Genomic DNA, 21,467 nt, shown 5'->3' on the forward strand with positions numbered 1-21,467 from the left:
GCCTTTGTGCGTGATTGTGTAGTGTCAAACTTGTGAGTGAATAAGCAGTTTATTTCGTAATTCAGCTATATGGAACATAAATATTGCAAGAAAACGTGGTGTGATAGAAGAAATCTGAGCTCAAATTGGAATTCAGCTCCCCAAAATTACCCTAAATCAGTTCTCAAAATCCAGGCAAGAGAAAAAAAATTGTCGACCAGTATAATCTACTGTAGCCTACCGTACCTGAAAAGGGGCCTTAGAAGCCCAAGTGGAGCGCAGTAGAATTGGTAATCGTAAGGTTAGCTCCCGGTCCTACTGAGGCGGTTAACCATAATTTTTAGAGTACAGCAGCCAATAATGATCTAAATCTTTTGAAGACTTCAATTTTAAGATGTTTCAAAGTGGTTTGAAGAAATTATTGGTTTATATTTTTTTATGAAAGAAAGAATCTGTTTGAAAAGGAATTTACATTCTAGCAAAAAATATGAACAACGTTTCTAACAATAGGAGTGTTTTTATTCATCCGATTCTTGACCGAGAGACCTTGACAATGTAAGTAGTTTGACTAAATGCTTTCAAATAAAAATATGACGCAGTGAACTCTAATGACAAGAATGCAGCTTGATTGTTGGCCACTGTCTGGACTTGGAATTAGTTTACGTTGTCAAGTTGGTGCAACAAACATTTTGGACTTGCATGTAGGCTGTCATTTAGGTACTGATCATCTACTGTAGCTTTATTATAGAGCTAAACAAAGTTGACTTCACAAATGTAGATTCAAACCACCAGTGACGATCGGTGAGGGAAAGCAAGGAAAGCAGTGCTTACCTGAGCGAAAACTATGCAAAGTATAATGACTGAATTCTAGGTTTAACTTCTTATTATTTTTATCACATCTATTTTAACTTGAAAATTACTGTAGCCTATTCGTGACTAGAATTACTCGTAACGCTTGTGAGTAGTCTAAGTCCTCACCAAACCGCATGTCTTGCCTATAAATGCCAATTAACGCAAACGCTTCTGTCAGAAACAATCACTTAGGCTCCAGGTAAGCAACTATCAAAGTTGCTTTCCCAGATTCAAAAAGGTCAAAAAACGCCTTCGTTTTATCCAATCCTCACCCGTTTTGCAAAATGTCACCAGCTGCTTAGCCAATCAGATGTGTTATGGTTATGGTATGGTTAGTTTTGCTTTCCCAGTGACGTCAATGCGAACATTCGCTAGAGCGGCTAGACTAACTCGTCAGAATGGTCTCTCGTCACGGTACAGAGCACAGCATCATAATGCCGAAATAATTGTTGCTGTTTTTTGATGTCTCCTCGCCATGTACTTTAGCCTACTAGCTTTCATAGTCATGCCTTTGCCCTTTTTACAGCGTTGATATAACGTTACTTGACGAATACGACGTTGATATAACGTTACATGACGAATTAAATATTTAGACAACTATATTATTCCATGTCTAACACAGGATTTTGGTCCTGCTACGTTAAAATTAAGATTGTTCATGACTTCTAAACATTAAATGGATGTATGATCACGACATAGGCGAAGCACAATTTGACAGATTTTAATTTTTGATTTGTTTTGGAAATGCTCTCAGAGCGCACCAAATTGGAAGTGTTTTTTTAAAATTTCTGGGGGAGGCCCTCCAGACCCCCACCTGGAAGTGTTGCCTTCGGCAACACACCTTCGGGCTTCGCCCGATGGTTACGCCCTTCGTGCCTACTACCTTGCTGCAGCATAGCCTATTTCCAAGTTGCTTTCCCAACGGTTTAAGCCACCGAACGCCACTGCAAACCACCTCTTTTAGCCTGATACTGTAGGGCCGCTGTTTGTAACTAGCTTTCGGAACACAGATCCCTTGTCATGTGCAACGACCAGTAAACAAAATTTATTTGTATCCGTTAACGAAGATTTGCCAATCAAAGCAAACATTCTTGAAAAATTTAAAAGCTATCGAGCATGAGCTAAGTGCTATAAAAACACTGACTTTGGACTGAAGTAAATTAGTTTGACCTAATTTCACAGAAGTTAAATGTGTCTCCATCTTCATAGAAATGGTCCAAACATGAAGCTTTTAAGTGAAGAAAGCGAAACATTGACAGTACATGACCGTATCGATGATCGTAACAATATTTCAATCCTCTGCGGAGTTCCAGGTATCTGTTTGCCGCAAGCCATCACCGAATGTTCCGATATCTCGCTACTGGAATGTGGTGCATGCGGGTAGGTGTTCTGAAGTTTGCTAAAAACTTTCTCTTGGTGTCGCTTCAATATTAGGCTTTAAAACAACAAAAGCAATCGTTTAAATTTAATTTTCTCATATTACTATGCTAACGCTGATTTACATAATTAGAAATCTATGGAGTAGCCTAATAAATAACTGTACAAAGAAGATTAAAATGTAGCCTGCGCAATGCGCAGTGCTCATACCCGATGTAGTCGTACTCTTTCCATGCTTAAGTGCGTGCTGTGCTTGTGCATTTGCATGGTTAGTAAAGTTATTTTTGTAATTTGTTTTCATTTAATGTAACTTGGCATATGGATGAGAGATATGAACTTATATCAAGGGAATACACCAGTAAAAGGAGTTATAAAATGGATTCTAGTTGCACAATGCACAGCATTCTATGCTCATGGCTCCAAATGGATGATTGTTGTCAAAGCATCTTAGTTTCAAACCGACAAACGCAGCTTAGATATTTAAAACATGATTCTCCTTTTTGGCTAATGATGACACATCTGCTTAATTTTCTCATACGCAAACCTGATAGATTTGATTCCAGATTGGCTGTATCTCTGTGTCCTACAAAACAAAGCAAACTATAGGCTTATTTACTTTGTTCAGCGAAACACGGGCGTCAATATTCATCACAATGGTATCTCTCGCGGCAATTCTTATTCTGATTGGAAACGGTTTGGTCATAATATCCGTCTTTTGTGGAACCAACGAAGCCAGAACAAAACTCGACTGCGCAAAAGCATCGTTGGCTTTGGCAGACATGATGAACGGTAGGTCAGCAGCTACCTTAGCCTATTCACAGTGGCGTAGCAACGCATTATGCCGCCCTTGGATTTTGCACGAAATGCCGCCCCCTCCCCCCCCCCCCCTAAGGGGCCTCCGAGAGAAATCAGCACTGGTCGGGAAACAACACGAAAAATGGGCCCCATAATATTTTTTAGCAAATATTGCATTGCATGTTCGTGTTAAGCTGAAATTAGCCTACTTTCCTCAGCATGAAAAGAACTTCGTTCAATGTAAAAATCATCAATATATAATCACTGGATTACACTTGCAGCAAAAACGCCATTGAGGCAAACCATTTTGTCTAGAAAGCTTTGTAAACACACAATAGGCCTACAGGCAACGAAAATAGTTCAACCAAGCATTTAATTCAGGAGTGTTCAAACTTTTTCCCACGCGAGCCAGTCTTGATAATAAGTGTTCGCGGCCAACAGCCACAATAACTTTTCTGAAAACTGCAAGTTGAATTTATATGATTTTTGTGTGTCTGCAGGCCAAAAATAACACATTGTACAACAGGCGCGGGCCATACAAAAACGTTTCGTGGGCCGAAGTTGGTCCGCGGGCCGGACTTTGGACATCCCTGATTTAATTCAACCCTTTCTGCACTTTTTGCAATGCAAAGTTACGGATCACAGCATCAAATGATAAAATATTGCGACGTCTGAATTGATGCACAACATGTCTAGTTAGGCTTTTCAATCGTTTTGAGTCATAGACCTACTGGAGCGCAAACAATTCTTTACAAATTTCAGGAATTGCTGAAACCACGTTCTCAAAGCACAACCGTTGGAGGTAGCTACCGGAACACAAAAAAAATTCATAACAAAATTATTTGGAAAAACCTTTCGAAAGTTGCAATCAATGATTCCTTGTGTAGAGATTATGGGGTGGTTCGTTCTGGTTTGCAGCTGAAGTTTGCTGTGTGGGTAATTTCTGTCAAAAGTACCAACTCATCCAAAATGTCTTGAAAAATGTCATTGTTGTAGGTTAAAAATGGTTTAAATTTGTCCCACATGCCCGCAACTGCACAACAGACATACCATGAAATTTTCATGGAACTTCAAACTCATCGACGATAAGGTTGAGTTTGTTGATACATTTGTCAATTCCAACAACTGTCGAATCCTTTGCAATGGACGGTAGAATACATTTCCTTCGAATGATTCAGCTAGTAAAGTGGAGTTATAAAAGCGTTCTGTCCTCAGGAAAACAAAGTCATTTTCTTTTAAATTTATAATTGCCACTGCAACTTTAGCTTGCGAGTAGTAGCCTATACTCTTCTCAGCTTTCTCTTACTTAGATTGCATCTTCCTTTAATTTCATTAAATTCATCAGTGAATCTTGTTTAGGACCGTAATCCACATAATGCAAAGCAGTCACAAATTTAAAACTGCTAGTTGTAGGCTACTTTAGCATTGACTCAGCTTCCGATCAAGCTCTTGTTGGTTCTAACTTGATGCATTTAAGAAACGTCTTTAGAGCTTCAATTGCAAAAGAGTAATGTAAAGCATTGGGTTTGACTGCACCCCGCCTTGATTACATTCTCGAAGTCAATTTTCTTTGCAAGATGATAGGACAGCTTTCTTTAGATTTTTCAGAAATTCTTCTGTGACTGGTCTATAACTTTAAAGATGCCACAACAAGCTTACAGATAATTAATCAATTAGCCTACTCCAAAAAGGATAAGACATTTGAACAACGCTGTCTGTAGGCAACATTATGAATTCCAACTAGATTTAAGCAACAACATCCATAAAGAAAAAACTCACTACCTTCCAAATCACATCATGAGAAGCATGACCAACAAAAGGCTACTTGACCACACGAAAACAGAAGATTATTTAACTATGACAAAATCACATCCAATTCCAGCAATAAGTTAATAAAATCAAAAGTTTTAAAACTGTTCGGCCACATTAAAAGATCACAATTCGGAATCAGCAAAGTTTGCACAGAAGGAAAAGTAGAAGAAAAAAGAAAACGTGGCAGACAACCAAAACGATGGCAAGACAACATCCAATCATGGACCGGACTCAACTTGGCGACACTGGGCGAGCTGGCTCAAATCGTCACTCTTGGAAGCAATTAACCCAGTAGATTAGGTGACGTAGTTCTTCCAGTAGATTAGGTGACGTAGATTAGTAGATTAGGTTACGTAGTTCTACTAATCAACTGATCCAACAAAACCTCACAGCAATAACGCCTAACAGCACAGAAACTCAACAGCCGGCAGCCTCAAGCTAAAACAAAGAGCCTTTTTAAAAAAACCACTCACTGACTTCAATACCATTCATCATAGCACATGACTAGGGAACTGTGTTCCGAAAGCTAGTGTAATTTGATATTGCCAAAAAGAACCCGCAGCATCAGGCTATAACAGATCGTTTGAATCTACACTGTGAAGTAAGCAACGATCATGATGCTAAAAGCGAAACTCATTCAACTACACAACATCCTATGCCTGGCCAACGCAGATTTTGAAGTTAAGGTTCAGTTGTCAAGCAAAAATAGTTCCCGCTTAGCTAACACAGCGCCAGTTTTCAAGTTGAAACTATCAAAACAATCGAAACCGTTCAGTGATACAGAAATCATTTCAGTTTCAGATTTTACGTCTTGAAGCTGTTCAACATCGCCTACCTTAACACGAAAATGATTTGTTCTTGATGAGAAGCATCGAGAGTGACATTTACAATGATTGAGAAATACTTGGAACTTCGCACTTCATTTAAGAATTTGTTGATTATTTAGTTGGTACATTTTTACTTTAGTACTAAATATGGGCCCCCCTCAAAAGTGCAAAAACAAAAAACTACTCGTTTTTCCTTTACAATGTTTTGCTAGGGGGGAAACTGGCCCGACTTCCCCCCCCCCTCTCGGAGCCACTGCCCCCCTTAACACCGTCGTAAAAGCTGATTAAAATTCCACGCAACAGAAGAATAAAAGCAGTGTTTGTTTAGTTTTTATTGAAAGTTCAAAATTCAATACGTAGCCTATAGCTTTCATTGAAGCAAATTCAGCAATTTAATTATGAAAGATGATATCTCGACTAAATCACTTTCAATGAACAGTAGGCTATTGCTAGCGTATACCGCCTGGTTTCTCCCATAGTCGATCTCAATTAAGATTCTATCAACCTAAGTTTTGAAAAAAATTCTTTCACAGCTTGCGATAAAAACGGCAACAGTGATGTAAAGCTTATGGCTCATAAATAAATAAGGTGTTGATTAACATATAAACGATATTTGCTTAACCACTGCAGCACGTCCAGTGCTTTAGCGTCATTTTTAAATGTAAAACCACTATAAATATTGTACTAGTCGATTAAGTTTAGAGATTTCTAGTCTTAACTCAGTATAAGTTACGTCATCAGCATACATTTTCACAAATTTGTCCATATCTATTTCGATACTGTCACTTCGCAACAAGGAGTGGAGATTTAAAAAGCCGAATACTTCATTTAGCAAGCACATATTGCTGAAATGCTTTTCAGCTTCACTCCGAAACCGGTCCATAGCTTCTAACATGCATCTTTTGATTTCTTCAACAGCTGAGAGACTACGTCTGCACTAGGGATTGTAGATCATAGGGATGCGAAACTTCATCCGCTTTTGGCTTATCCGCAACACTAGAAGGGTTACGTTTTTTTCTAATTTACAAAATATTTTACTTTTTATGGGTTATATAAGAAGAGTTAAGTTGGTTTTAAAGTAATTTAAGGTTTTTAGTTGAAACCAAGCCTGCAGTAAAGCGTAAAAAAAATGTCAAATTGGCAATTGACCCTTCTAATGTTGAAGGAACAACGGAGTTGCGCGTCCCGTAATGTACCGTCCCTACGTCTGCACATTCGCCAGGCATCCTTTTCTTCCTTCTGATCCGACTCTCTTCGATCGGTATTTCTTGCTTTTTGCAGATCTTGATCGCTCTTTCAATGCATTGCTTTACCAGCGCATTGCGCTCATTGTTCAAAAAAAACAATAAATGCAATGGGTAGATTTTGATCCTGTGGGTAGATTTTCCCAGAGACAGACCTTTTCGCTGTAATTATTTTTGAGTGTTATAAGATTCTCTTGCGACTTCCAACCAAAATTGTAAAAGATCGCATCAAAGATTCCACCCGCTTGTCCTCGTGCATCAATATTTTCATTTTGATCACAAAGTTTGTATGCACCCACCACAACAATGAAACATTGCTGAAGCGCTTTCACAGTTTCATAGTGCGCACTTCATCGTGTGTCAGGCACTCGTTTCACCACATTTGGCACATAGTTAAGCAAAACCTTCCATCTGTGAGTAGAAGCAGAAAAGAAGAAATAAATCCTTTCCACAACAGCAACAAATGGTTCAGAAACTTCCGACGATCCCACTGCGTGAACTCCTGCAAGGTTGAGTGAGTGGTTTCGACATGGGATAAACAAGGCTTCAGAATTAATCTTTTTTTATTCTGCATTGTACTCCAGTACGGACTCCTGCCATGGTGGAAGCATTGTCGTATGCTTGGCCTCTACACATCATTATGTCTAAGCTATTTGCTGAAGCTCATTGAGAATAGACTTAGTAATATCGTCTGTATTTTTTACGTGTAGTGGAAAAAAAATCAGAAAGGATTCCTTTATTGTAGCCTACCTCGTTATTGCTGTCGATTTTAAGGAACCGGTATTTAACAATAAAAGCCATTTCATTGATACGAGAGTCGTCAGGAGTAGCCTACTGTCAAGTAAAATTGAGAAATGCTTTGCTGTCTATCTCCTCCAGCATGAGATCTTTTACTTTTTTACCAAAAAGCTCAATTAATTATTTTTGGATAGCTGGTGAAAGGTATGTTGTCATGCTCTTTTTGGCGAGTAGGCCTATTGGTAATAAAATGTGCTCGTAAGTGACTGTACCGGAATTTGCAAGGAGTTTTAAAATTTCAAGAAAATTTTCCTGGTTCCTTGAATTAGAATCTTCCAGATGACCACGAAAAGGAAGCTTTTGTTTAATAAGACACTTTATGACTGCGATTACGCTCTGCAAGATTTCTCTCCATCTATTTTTTTCCTTATTCATTAGAATTTAGATTGCATATCCGAGTGGTGAGAACACTGAAACGGAAATCGAAAGGGCGCCGGTTCGACACCGCTCAAGAGCATGCGGCTGTGTCTGTGACAGGACACTTAAAGGCATGCCTGAAGGGGGACACGAAAATTGGCTTCCTTGCCTTCCTGTCCACTTAATCTAAATCTTCAACCACCGGGTGTAAGCCTGGATGCGACAAACAAAAAACAAAAGAAATTAGATTTTTTTGTCAGTTGTTTGAGAATAAACTAATGTGACTGTCTTTGTTCGTTTAAAACGTTATCACATTTTGCCGCCCTCCAGCATCGTGCCGTCCCTGGATTTATCCACAAGATCCAATGGGTAGTTACGCCACTGCTATTCACTCACTTTATTTGGACTTTTAATCAAATTGAATAATTTGTTACTATTTACTATGAGAAAATTTGTAATGATTATATTTATTAATCCATAAAGATATGAATTGGCTCTTATTTGACCTATTGGTCAGTTTAAGATGTATAGCCTACATCTCTCGGCGTGTGCACTTGAGCAACGTATTTCAGAACTGCCCTCCATTCAGCAGCACCTAGTGAATGGAATAATTCCTCGGCAACAACACTTTAACAATCGGAAAACTTCCCTTTGCCAATCTCGTCAAAAACCTCTTACAAGTATGCGAAACTAACAGGAATAACCTATCAAGGCTTTGTCAGTCCGAGGATAAAAATTCAAAATCCAAAAACCAAACCAATCTTACTCCATCACGAATTAGTTATAAATCTTAGGTTATCATCAATTTTTTTTAGGAATCCAAATCTTATCGGTTATCATTCCTAATTTTGCTTGGACCATGACGTCAAGCATCGAAGAAATCGATGCAAAACAATTGGAACTTCGCGGCTCTTTCTCAGCTCTCATTGGTGGATTCTTTTTCACATTTGTCTACGCTTCATCCGTATATCATCTGCTTTTCATCAGCATACAGCGCTTTGTCGCCTTCCAGTGGCCAGTGTATTATCGAACATCTGGAAACTTTCTGACATTTTGTTCCCTTGTTATAGTTTGGGCAACATCATTCCTTGTTGCTTCTATTCCAGGTTTGTGACGTCATATTTAGTCTATCTTTGTTATGACGTAACTGCGGCATTATTGTCGGTTAGGATTACTGTATCACGAATATAGAGGCTGCAGTGGTTTGTTACTTTTACATTTATACGGTTTTCAGCTCACTTTAAAAGGGTGGTTTGGGATCTTTATCCCAGGACTGACGTAGCCTTGAAAGGTTATTCCTGGTAGGCTCTTGATGCAGGGCCGGTTACCGAGATTAACAGAGTAAAGTTTCCGATTATTAAAATTTGTTTCCGGGAAATTATTTCCTCTATTAGGTGCCGCTAAATTGAGAGAAAATCTTAGAATGCATTGCTCTAGCGCACATTCTTAGAATGCGAGAGTCGAACCAGCGACTCTTAATCTTGAAGCTTCTTTGTTTACGAAGTCACGCGCTTGCTAACTGAGCAATTGGGGCGGACTATTTTCTCCTGCAGCTGTATGTAACTGCAGTGCAGTAAAGCATTTAACCCTTCAGAGCTGCTTAATTATGGCACCTAGATTGAGTCTTGGCTGTTGTAAGAAGTTTTTAAACTTAGAAGTTTTGTACTTTGATATTGATAGTACGTCATTGCTTTCTTCTTTTCTTGTCGCACTTGATTCCAAGCATTGACTTTTGACTGCCTCTTGCATGAAAAGTTTCCAAGATTCTCTTTTGTTTGCTGTGTGTATATTAGGTGTATGTTGGTGTTGGTTTGTTGATTTGTTGGTCATTATCATGTAGGTTACAACTTTGTAAGACAAAAATATATGTGAAGATATAAATCACTTTAAAGACAGCATTTGTGTACTATTCTTATAGATTTGCGATGACACTTTGCACCCCTTGTTACGTGTTGTTTCTTTCTGTATTTATAGAATTAATTTACGCTTCTAGTTCTAACAACAAACGGTACGTAATCCTTAGGAAAACACTGCTGTTAAATTTTTAGCTTAAATTTAGCCTATGATTATTAGGTTTATTTGAGACATATTCAACGCGGAGATCACAAAATGTGAAGATGGAAGATGGAGTGGAAGATGGAAGGGATTTCTGAGATGGAATAGAAAATGGAATGGAAGATTTCTAAGATGGAATGGAGATGGAATGGAAGATGGAATGGAAGATTTCTAAGATGGAATGGAAGATTTCTAAGATGGAATGGAGATGGAGTGAAGATGGAATGGAAGATTTTTAAGATGGAGTGGAGATAGAACGGAAGATGGAATGGAAGATTTATAAGATGGAATGGAGATGGAATGAAAGATGGAATGGAAGATTTATAAGATGGAATGGAGGTGAAATGGAAGAAAATCTCAGAATGAAAGATGGAAAAAACGTCTTCCATTCCATACCCCGCTTGTAGAAATGCCTGGTTTCAAATTAATAACTTTCGTTTTAAAAGCTGTATACGTTTCAGCATGGTTTCCAGACTGCTTCATCTTCACCTACTTGGTCATGGCGTTCATTCTCGTACCATCGTTCGCCAACAAAGGAGTTTCAAGCAAAGGTTTAGTCACTCTGACGATGTCATTTATCCTTCCATACTGCGTTATGGTAAGTTTGATATTATTTTGACTGTTCATTGAAGGAATTCATTTAAAAATTTATTTACTTGTTTTCTACTAGGCTACGTCATGCTTTGGTATTTGCATGTTTACTTTTGAACGTTTGATCCAGAAAAGACTGCTCAGTATGAACTTTACAATTGTGGTAGGTTAATGACCATGACATGCATTGTGACGCTATGAAACAAGAATTTATGTGGTTTTTAAAAAAAAATTATTAATAAGATTGGATAATAATTTATAAATTTGACTAAACACAAAAATATTATAATGTAAACACTTTGAAAAGCCATTGTGCCAAAGAAATACTATAGGCTTATCACATATTCAGAATCAGAGCAAAAAAATTATCTAGAAATGTAGATACATTTATTTCCTAGCACAAAAAATAGTAGGCTAAAAGTATGTTGACTATACTGTATTTATTTTCCCACAAACAAAAATTAATTCTGAAGCTTAGCCCCACACCATGGGGGAAATGTAACAAAACAATTGCAGTTTTCTGCTGTTTCCTACGAGCTAATTACAAAATATAAAGTGACCAAGCCAATGCTCCTAACTAGCTCAATGCTTATACTACTAGTTGCAGGTGTTTCTTTTTTTAAATAACTTATAGCACCTTTTCTATGCACGATTTGACTAAATATGTTACTTTTGTCCCCGGTCGTCCTTAATCCTGACAGTTTAGAAAAAAATAAAACCAAAAGTTACTGCACGAAATCATACTTGGCTTTGTCAATTTGCTTTGACAACTTTATAACAGTAAAAGGAGATTCATTATCGAAGCAGCTTACTATAAAGTCCTGAGTAAACGCATCCTATTCCAAATGTACTGTAATTCATTATTATATTTTCATCCCAGAGTGGATTGACGTTTGCCACCGGATTGGTAATCTTCCGTAGTTTAAAGAAAACAAGAAGACTTTCCAAGTGTTCAAAACAGCAAAAGAATTGCTACAAGCGTCACTACCATGTTGTTAAAACGTTAGCTTACATGGAACTTGGCTTCTCTATCACCCTTCGTAAGTAGCCAACACTACGCAACAACTCAGACAGCACTTCAGTCGTTTTTTTACATTGATTTAACGTTTGAAGACGTTCAATCAATGTAAAAAGAGACTGATTTGACGTTTAGGACGTAGAAGTAGAGTTATTTATTCTTTAAAAGATAAATTGTTCAAAACTTAAGGCAGGTGGTTGAAAGCTAGGTCAGGATCATGTCTTCATCGTTATTTGCTCACGGGGGTTCTGAACCAGGGTTGGTTGCACCACTAAGGGGTGAGAGATCAGTTCTTGAGAGGTGCTGTATCATTATTCATTAGAGATAGGATTACTAATTGATGCGAATCGATTACCCAATTATTAAAACGTTAACCATCTCTGTGAACCTTGCATAGTAGCCTAACCAGTAAATAAAACATAAGTCGGTAGCATTGTTAGTTTCAGCTTTCAGTAAAAATGATGTTACATTCAAATCATTTCATAGAATCATTTCATTATTTCGGTGTTTGCAGCCGAAGGTTGAACCGTGGCCTCTTGATCTTCCTTTTTTTTACTCAAAGAGTGTGTTCCTGCATTAAGTTATCGACAATCCTGACTTGCCAGCCTGGATGCTGATACTTGCGACATAATTAGTTATCGATAACAATTTGTTTTGTGTCTGCAGTGCCCAGCGCGATCGTTGCATTGTTATACTATTTGGGATCATTGGATTGTTCTTCTATCTCCATTCCATATTTCACCACATTCTACTTGTCTATGTCAAACAGGTTAGAAGAAAGTTGTTTTGACTATGCATGCTATGTTTGGCAACGTAACGTAGCCATTGTAAACAACTACATAAGAAGTATCATTCTTGTATAAATTTGTAAGGTCTATTGAATACAAACGAATTTATTTTCACACGAGTCAGTTCAATCATAAACAACTAAAAATCGATTTCAATCAGCTAGCAACTAGATCTTCTTCAGTTAAGCTTATTCAAATAGAATCCATGGATATTTAGATTTGAATAGAATAGATACAATGTATACATTTTCTTGGATAAGGTCTATTTATTATCATTACTTAGATTTATAAAATATGAAAAACAGCCTTTTCTCCACAGCAATAACCTATAGCTATAATAGCCTACATTTGATACTATGTAATAAACTTTTGAAGCTAATTAGTTCACTGAAAATGAACTAATTCTTATAATGGACTGCGAAACTAAGTGAGGTAATTCTCAGCGTTTCCAGCGCCTAGGGAGAATAACATTTGCAAGTGTGAACTTTTACCAGTTCACCATGATAGCCTACTTTGCCGAAAGTTTTGTACCACTTAAAGAAACAACTTGTACGCCCATGATAGCTTATCGTTGTAGGACCAGATGTCCTCTATGCTATGCAAAGCTACGCCCAACAGAGTTGATCTGGGGGAGGAGGATCCAGGAGGTAATTTTGTACCCGGGCTTGAGGTGATTTTAGGGTCTGTAATATTTTCAATTGGAGCCGGGAATTGAAAGAAACCATTTTGTATTTTTAAATATTTTGCGTTTTTCTTAGAAGTGTCTTAATTTAGGGGCCGAAGATCTCATTCGTACCGGGCACAAATTATCCTCTCATCGGTCTTGGATACTCCTCGCTAAAAAAGTAAATAAGTGAACATACTTTGTTGTATCCGGTAAATTAAGCATAACTCTGTACATGATCATTCTCTCTAGCTTGGTGAATGTGATCGTGTACAGCTTCAGAGACGATAACTTTCGAATGACTCTCCAGCGAATCATCAAACGAGTTCGAAAGAAACAATCAGCTCTGTTCAATCATAAAGATGAGTCGGGTTAGTGTAACAACAGTGTCGGTTGCGTTTGATCAAGAACCGGGTGAAGACTTTTAGAGGTTCTGGTCACTAGCAAAACTTGTCGAGTGCACAGTCGAGTGGTGAGAACCCTGATGGTACGACGATTCAAATGACGCCGGTTCGACACCGCTTGGCGTTCGCTGCTTTGTTACAATGCTATGTCACGTTTTTAATGAAGCATTAATAAGTCTTGTCCGCATTGACGTTTTTAGGTGAATGCAACTTTAAAGTAGCTTACATTTTGGCACATCCAGAATATTTTTTGATGAAAATACACTTAATCTGGTTACATTTCTCTTACAAAACCTTAGCACTCAATACACAAAATTGACTATATCTTTCACTCATACGTTGAGATACAGAAGCCCACTAATAACGTTTACAGATAGTCAGATACCGAACTGATTGCCAATAACCTACTTCGCTATACTGTTGGCTGTTGTTTTTATTAGGATAAGCGTAGAGGCTCAAGTAGGCTAATTGCATTTTAGCCTCATTTTGTTTTATAAATTTACAGGTCTCGGATTTGTTGGGGGGGGTCTCTGTTGTAGGCTACGCAGTAGCGTTGACACGGCCCTAAAGGGTAGACTAGCCTACTTTTGGACCCAGGATCATTGAAGGGGCCCACCATTTTTTTCTAGAGGGACAAGAACGAATAAAACGCTACATATTTGTTTGAGTCCTATTGTTTATTTAAAAAAAAGTTTTTTAAATTTATTTATTAAATTTTTTTAGGGGTTGGTGTCTCATTGCAGTGCCGGGCCCAAATTAATCTTTCAACGGCCTTGGTTGGCTTACTATAGCCTATTCAAATATCTTAATTTCTTGCTTTTCTTTGCGCTAAATATCATGGAGACCTATGCAAATAACTCATTGACTTACAAAGCAATATGGCAGCTCTGGCATGTCCTAACTAAGACGTCATATAGACCAAATACTCTTTGACAAGTCTCTGATGTTCATGTTTGTATTTTGCAGGAAAGAGCATCGCTTCTACTCCATCTTCTCCAAGAACTTCAAAGACCTCTCAAATATCTGTTGGGAATTCTTCACCGTCTGTTTCCATCAAAACCGTTTCGAACAATCTTCTTTCCATCAGCAGCCAAGAAATCACGGACATGAACTGACAGAACTGCCTCAAATAAAAGTGTCTTTCTAGCAGTAGTAAGCCATCCGCATACTGGTATGGCAAAAAAACTTTCAAGCTGTCATATTGGGCTCAACGTCCTCCCTAAGTTAATAGACGATCAGTAAAGTTTGTTTGTACGCATGCTTTGGATGAGAATCGAACCGACGCCCGACTCGGCCACGCAGCAAACTTGACAATTGAGGGTTGCCGTTTGATGGAACAAGAAGGAAATTAAAAATAATATATTAATTATTATTCATTAGAACTTACGTACGTAATACTGTATGTAGCTAGGATTAGGCTAGCAGCCTTTGAAAATATGTGATGCTGGTCGTTCTTGGTGCGATATTGAGTGCGTTGATGGTTGGTATGGGGAATTTAATTTAACGTGCATACTCATCAGAGTTGCCAGTTCAGCGGTTTTGTTTTGTTTATCTTTATCCTGCATTGCGGGAAAGCGGACTTGAGCGCTATGCATCGGTGTACGCCTTCCGACGTACACCTGACCCACGCTGCAGCCGACTGCAATGTCTGTTTCCAGTTGTCTACTTTACTTATGACTTAAATTTGGTACTACCCATTACTCGAAATCGATCACTGGGTAGAGGCAATTATAGTAAAGTTTCTTGCCCAGAGAAACAGCAGCAAGTGCGGGTGGCTGGAGTCGCAGTTTTTTTCGTTTGGTTTCATTCTATTTTCAGCAGATTTTTTTCGATTTTGACAATATTTGGCGCAAATTTGTCATATTTTGGCCTTGTCATGTTTTGGTAACAATTGGGCTGGAAATTTTAAAATCATCTGGCAAGCTTGATGCTCATTCAGCGCTTCCACTTTGGTGGTAATTACCACAATTGTGGAATTTTTATCATGCTTGTGGTAAAAATGTGGAAATGAAAAATTTGTGGTAATTTAGTGGTAATATGGAAATGTTGCCAAAATGTGGAAATTATAAATTTTGAAAATTTGACATAAAATACTATCAATAAATAAGAGCATTTAAACTGTTGTCTTCCGAAATCGAACAGATATGCAAAAAATTACTTATAATTGCATGTTCCGCTGTTTTGGGTGTGATTTTGGAATGCGGCCTGACTTTTGACTTTGAACGTAAGGTGACCATGTGACCATATTCATAATCAAGATGTCTTTCAGATTCTAGCTGCGTGTCAAGTACAGTACTTTGCTTACTTATTTCGGACGTTTTAATAACTGTTAATAACCAGTATTGTTACTAAACTGAGTAGTTGTTTTTTACCTTATTTTACACTATATAATATAGTGTAAATATAGCCAAATAATACCGATGCCAGATAAGGAATTCTGTCCTAATTTGAGAAAAGTTTAAAGCTGTTGAATACAAAAACTTGCATTTTGGAATTTTTTTTTAGTTCTGGGTCAAGATCAAAACCCTAACCTTATTCCTAAGTCTAACCCTTACCTTAACTCTTCCTAACTTTGATCCTAACTCTGGCAACACCTGATTGTAACCATGGCAACAAGTGGGTAAAAATAGCCACTTTATTAATGTAAAAGTAAGTTGAAATACGGTTAAAATCGGGAAGAAAATCACAGTAAAAAATGTGGTAATCTGAGGACAAATGTGGTAATACAAGTGGTAATCTAGCTTTGTAAATGTGGAAGCACTGTGCTCATTGAAACAATGATTTAAAGAAATCCTACCACAGACAAATGCTTGTTAGAAAGCCACAAAAAATCGCACTGTGCCAACAAAACTGAAATAGTAAGAAAAAAAATAAGTTTTTTTTATTAGGCTACCATGTACTTTTCGATATGCTTATAACCTATAACCCAGACAACTATCTGGGAAGTTATCTGCGTGCTGTTGTGTATAATTGTGCAGCGTTTCAATGTCGTTAAGCATTGAAACGATCCATCCAAAAAGGTTGCTTTTGTTGGCCGAAGATTTGGTCTGAACACATCTTGACTTTCTCCTACGAATCACCCCCCCCCCCCCCCGGTTGAATCGACGTCATTTATGATTTTTTGCTAAAGCCGTTTCTTTTTCTTGAGTGCAAAAAGTGACTGTTGGTTGTATTTTTAATGTGTAGTACAGCAATGCATAGATATTTGATCGGTTTGACTAACTAAATACGATATAGACGATTTTAATTTTTAATCCTGCAACGCTGAAAAATCAGCTCAGCTGATTTTATTTCTTACCATCACAGCCAAAACAAAGCATGGGTTTAAAACAGAGGCGAGCAACTTCTCCAGTCGGCGGGCTGGACATGGAAAAATGAAGTAGCCTACTTGGCGAGCCGAATTCCTGAATCGATACACCCATCGCGTATTTATCCACCTATAGACTACCGGTACAAGGAATAAATCGTATTAATGTAAACTTGAAGTTTGAAGCATAGAGACCAAAAGCAGTATTTAATGAATAATTTAATTAACGTAGGCTACTCCAATAGCTGCTGAAGTCAATGAGACATCTGTGATCGATCAAAGTCATCAACAAGTTCTTTGAACTCTGGCTGCATTTCGGACGCAGAAATCCTCAGTAGACTACACGTAAACATTAGTTAGATTGGAACGCAGCTTTGTCTTGTCAATGTTCACGGTCGAAAATGTAGGCTATGTAGCCTAGACCCGAACAGAACAAGTAGGCTAGATTCATGGCCATTTTTCTCAAGTTGGCAAACTTGAACTCATTCAGTGACGCATAAAATTTGTCAATGTCAACTTTACTTTGAGGCTAGGTTTTTGGATTAGTAAACAGATAGGCTAACACCCCAAATTGTGTGATAAGACCTGTAGCCATAGCCGTACGAGCCAGGGGGGCAGGCGCCCCCCCTGTTGTTTCAAAACGTCACAAATTCGGGCAAAATCTTGAAATTATTAAAGCAAAAATTGCTATATAAAAAGCTACAAAATTGCATGAATTAAGAAAGACTATAAATTAGTAACTTTTACCTATCAAACTAAGTAGCCTACAGCCTCTTATTTGCACAAGAAATGTGCCGCAAAATTGTCATTTGGCACACCCGTATTGATGTATTGTATTCCATGGTGATCAAATTGTAGTACGAAATGCATTTAACCAACTGCATCATGCCAATTTGGGCAGCCACCAAAATATGTCTCTAATAGTTTTGTGAAACTGCCCAAATCAAATGGCAAAATTTGCCATATAGCTAATTTTATTAATTTTCACAAATGCATTGTGTTGATTTGGGCAGCTGAAAACATGAAATAAGGCTATTTGATGAAACTGATTAGTCTGTTTATGCAACTGCCCAAATTAGCGTGAGGCAGTTTCCTCAAAATGAACAAATTCATTAATTTTTCCCATTTACATAACTGTATCGTTTAGATTTGGGCAACAAAAAATATGAAATTATCTGATCATAGTCTATTTATAAAACTGCCCAAATTGGCATGATGCAGTTGCCTCGGCATCAAAATTTACTAAGTCTTTAATTTTTTTCATAATATCAATAAATGCATCATCTTGATTTGGGCAACTACAAAATATGAATTTATATAAATCTGGTGAATAGCCTACTTTTATAAAACAATTCGTGTTGGGAGGTCACTGTACTTTTTCAACCATAAACGGACATAGCTAAGCAACACCACAACATTTAACAAAAACATGTTATACCTGTTAAAAGTAATGTTAAGGTGTTGCTTAGCTTTGTTTATTTACTTTTATAAAAGGTTCTGCTACTATTCGGCGAGTTCCCTATTCGGCAAGAGCCTTTTTGGGCAAGTTGCCTATTCGGCGATTTTTTGAAAATCCAACGACGCCTTCTGCAAATCCGATGATTGAATATTAATCAATATTCAAACATTGAATCAATGTAAATACGTACTGTTAGGCTCATTGGGTTCTTTGAATCCTACGTCATCGTCTGTATGCAAACTTAGAATATTGTATATTAGTTATTTTTGTCATCAAATTACCTAGCCTTACTATATTTTTAGAAGTAGTGCTGCCAGACTTTTTTATTTTTGTACTAAAATTCGTATCATCAAAACTACTTTAATTGATTGAACAAAGTTTATTTGAACAGAAGTAGTATGTCTGTGTTTTATTACATTTAATTATAACTTATCTATTGTTATGTAGTTTTTTCTGAATCCGCATGGTCACCCTGAGCCGGTTTCCTGCAATGTTTATTTTTCTGAGTCTTTTATGACATCACAACTGAATATTTAAGTGGCGTTGTTTATTATTTGTGGTGTGTAAAACAATATTTGTTACTCTTACTTAGCCTACTATGCCAAAGTGCAGAAGCATCGAGCAATGCACAAGCAAGGTATCTTCAAAGATGAATTCAGTTGTTCTATCTTGATTAGCCTACTTTGGTAAGAAATTCTAGCTAGCTGGTGATCAGTGGCGTAGCCAGGGGGGGGGGGGGGGGGTATTGCAAAGAGCGAGTTTTGCCATTACCAAACATTCAAATATCTCAGCCAGGAATTAGCAACAAGAAAAGATAGAGACTTGTAGCTTTATTTCCGAAACATGCCGAAGAAAACATGATCTTATTCTTTTGCTATATGCCACCGGACAGCACCCTTTTACAGGAATATTCATAACCACATTTTTGTTGAAAATACTCTCAGAATGCACCAAATTCAAAGTAATTTTTCAAAATTTTCTGGGGGAGGCCCCCCAGACCCCCACTGCTGGGTGTCGCCCCGATAGCTCAGTGGTTACGCGCCTGGCTCAAGATCACACGGCGCTGGTTCGACTCTCGGGGTGTGCGCTTGAGCAACGCATTTCAGGACTGCTCTCCATTCAGCGGCACGTAGTGAATGGAATAATTTCTCGGCAACAAGACTTCAACAATCGGAAAACTTCACTCTGCCAATCTCGGTAACCGGCCCTGCGTCAAGTGCCTCTACAAGTATGCGAACAAGTACCAGGAATAACCTATCAAGGCTTTGTCAGTCCGAGGATAAAGATTCAAAACCAAACCAAACCAAAGCGAAACACACCGTCAACCCCCTCCCTTTCAAAATTACTGGCTACGCCACTGCTGGTGATCTTGTTATGTTAGTTTTTCACTGTTATCACGCACCGCATACATTATATTTGGGCAATTTCTATAAAAGCGTGCACATTTGGGTAAATTTACGTTCTGCCCCCCCAAAATGGTTTGGTCTCGTACGGCTATGCCTGTAGCCTACTATAGGCTATATTAAATTCAAGCAACCAGCCTACTTGTAGCCTCTGCGAAACTGCCAGAATCAATCTTTGCAAAAAAACTTTTCCAAAACGAAAATAAGCTAAACATTATCATCACAAACACTTTTCCCAATGCCCACCGAGTTGTGTTGGTAACACTTGAATTCTGTTGCGATCTTGCAATTCTATTGTCCGCCCCGATAGCTCAGTTGGTTAGCGCGTGATTTCGTGAACGAAGAAGCTTCAAGATCAAGCGGTGCTGGTTCGACTCTCGGGGTGTGCGCTTGAGCAACGCACGTTAAGGACTGCTCTCCATTCAGCGGCATCTAGTGGATGGAGTAGCCTACTGTAGTTCCCCGGCAACAACACTTCAACAATCGGAAACTTCACTCTGTCAATCTCGGCCCTACATCAAAAGCCCCTACGGGCCTACAAGTCTACAAATATGCGAAACTACCAGGAATAACCTATCAGGGCTTTGCCAGTCCGAGCAGTGCCAGTCTTTGGGGTGTGCAAACCGTGCGATCGCACAGGGCCCGCAAATTAGGGGGCCCGCAATTTACTCAGAAAATGCAGTAATTTTTGTCGTTTCCAATGGAAAAATTCAACAAGTGAATTCAACAAAGAAATTAGCAACAAGAAAACATAGAGACTCAACGGGTGCAACTTATTTCGTCCCTTGAACATTCGTACCCTGAAAAGATCGAGAAAAAAAACAGAGCCGAAGTCGCTGATCGGAGTTGCCGCAAACACTTCAAAATTTCTCTCGATCTTTTCAGGGGACGAAATAGGTCGAAATTCGATTTTGTTGACTGTTGACAGCGGACAAACGTGTCCAGTCTGAGCAGCTATCTCGGCGGACAAATTAAATCTCACGGCGGACACACCAGATTTAACTTCGATCATCATGCTTAATCACTTTATGTTGATAATTCTTCACTCTGAAAAGCTTTCATCAGACCAGACCATTAAAGAGTCAAAGCGCCCTGTAGCTGCCCAATACACAACATAACAGATTAATTTCCACCGAACGAGGTCGTGTGGCTTCTTGCGTCACAATCCTCAGGGAACGAGTCGGAAAACTTCTGCACTAACGTTACTGTTTTCTGCTGTGCAACGTTTCACCTGGCTTTTATCCGTAGGTTTATTTTTGCTTGTCATGTGAGTGAAAGTGATGGAGAGCAAGTAGGTTTATCGTATTCATTTTCACTTATAGAATTTTCCCTAGGCCCTTTCTTTCTTACTGTAATACCAAAACTTAGCCTACTCGTATAATTTAATTTTGTAACCAACCTTGCCTTATCAATATTACTCGGAGATCAAAACCAGACATTGTGATGTAAGACTTAACTAAATTGCGCTGATTAATGTAGAAGTATAGGTACTTCCATCCATTCGTAGCGAAGAATTCACCGTTATTGCGCTGATTCAATGTCATCAATCGTTGAAGCAACCTAAAAATCCAAAGCTTTTCTGCTTAAATGGAAGCTAAAGGGATACAGTATTAACATTTTCCATATGCGCCCTAGAATGCGCTGGAAATTATATTCTCTCAACAGTTGTTCGTGCTATGCAACACGTCAGGGTTACAAATGTTTAAGGATTCAACCTCAAGGGTACGAAATCGGGGT

General features: G+C 38.3%; 1 protein-coding gene across 1 annotated transcript; it reads left to right on the forward strand.

Moving 5' to 3' along the window:
- Positions 1-2,861: 2,861 nt before the first annotated feature.
- On the forward strand, positions 2,862-14,676 carry LOC145776271 (uncharacterized). Its single transcript, XM_082587672.1, has 6 exons — positions 2,862-2,997; positions 10,558-10,694; positions 11,568-11,727; positions 12,372-12,474; positions 13,410-13,528; positions 14,528-14,676. Exons 1-6 carry the CDS (start codon positions 2,862-2,864, stop codon positions 14,674-14,676), a joined length of 804 nt encoding a protein of 267 aa, XP_082443798.1.
- Positions 14,677-21,467: the final 6,791 nt, after the last annotated feature.

Source organism: Aplidium turbinatum, chromosome 8 (genome assembly GCF_918807975.1).
Source record: "Aplidium turbinatum chromosome 8, kaAplTurb1.1, whole genome shotgun sequence".
Classification (NCBI taxonomy): domain Eukaryota; kingdom Metazoa; phylum Chordata; class Ascidiacea; order Aplousobranchia; family Polyclinidae; genus Aplidium; species Aplidium turbinatum.

What these genes read in the sequence shown, in the direction of transcription:
- LOC145776271 (XM_082587672.1), top strand. Translation starts at nt 2,862, where the DNA reads ATGGTATCTCTCGCGGCAATTCTTATTCTGATTGGAAACGGTTTGGTC. An exon ending in TACTTGTCTATGTCAAACAG is followed by an intron (nt 12,475 to 13,409) that starts GTTAGAAGAAAG and finishes CATTCTCTCTAG; the next exon opens with CTTGGTGAATGTGATCGTGT. An exon ending in CAATCATAAAGATGAGTCGG is followed by an intron (nt 13,529 to 14,527) that starts GTTAGTGTAACA and finishes TGTATTTTGCAG; the next exon opens with GAAAGAGCATCGCTTCTACT.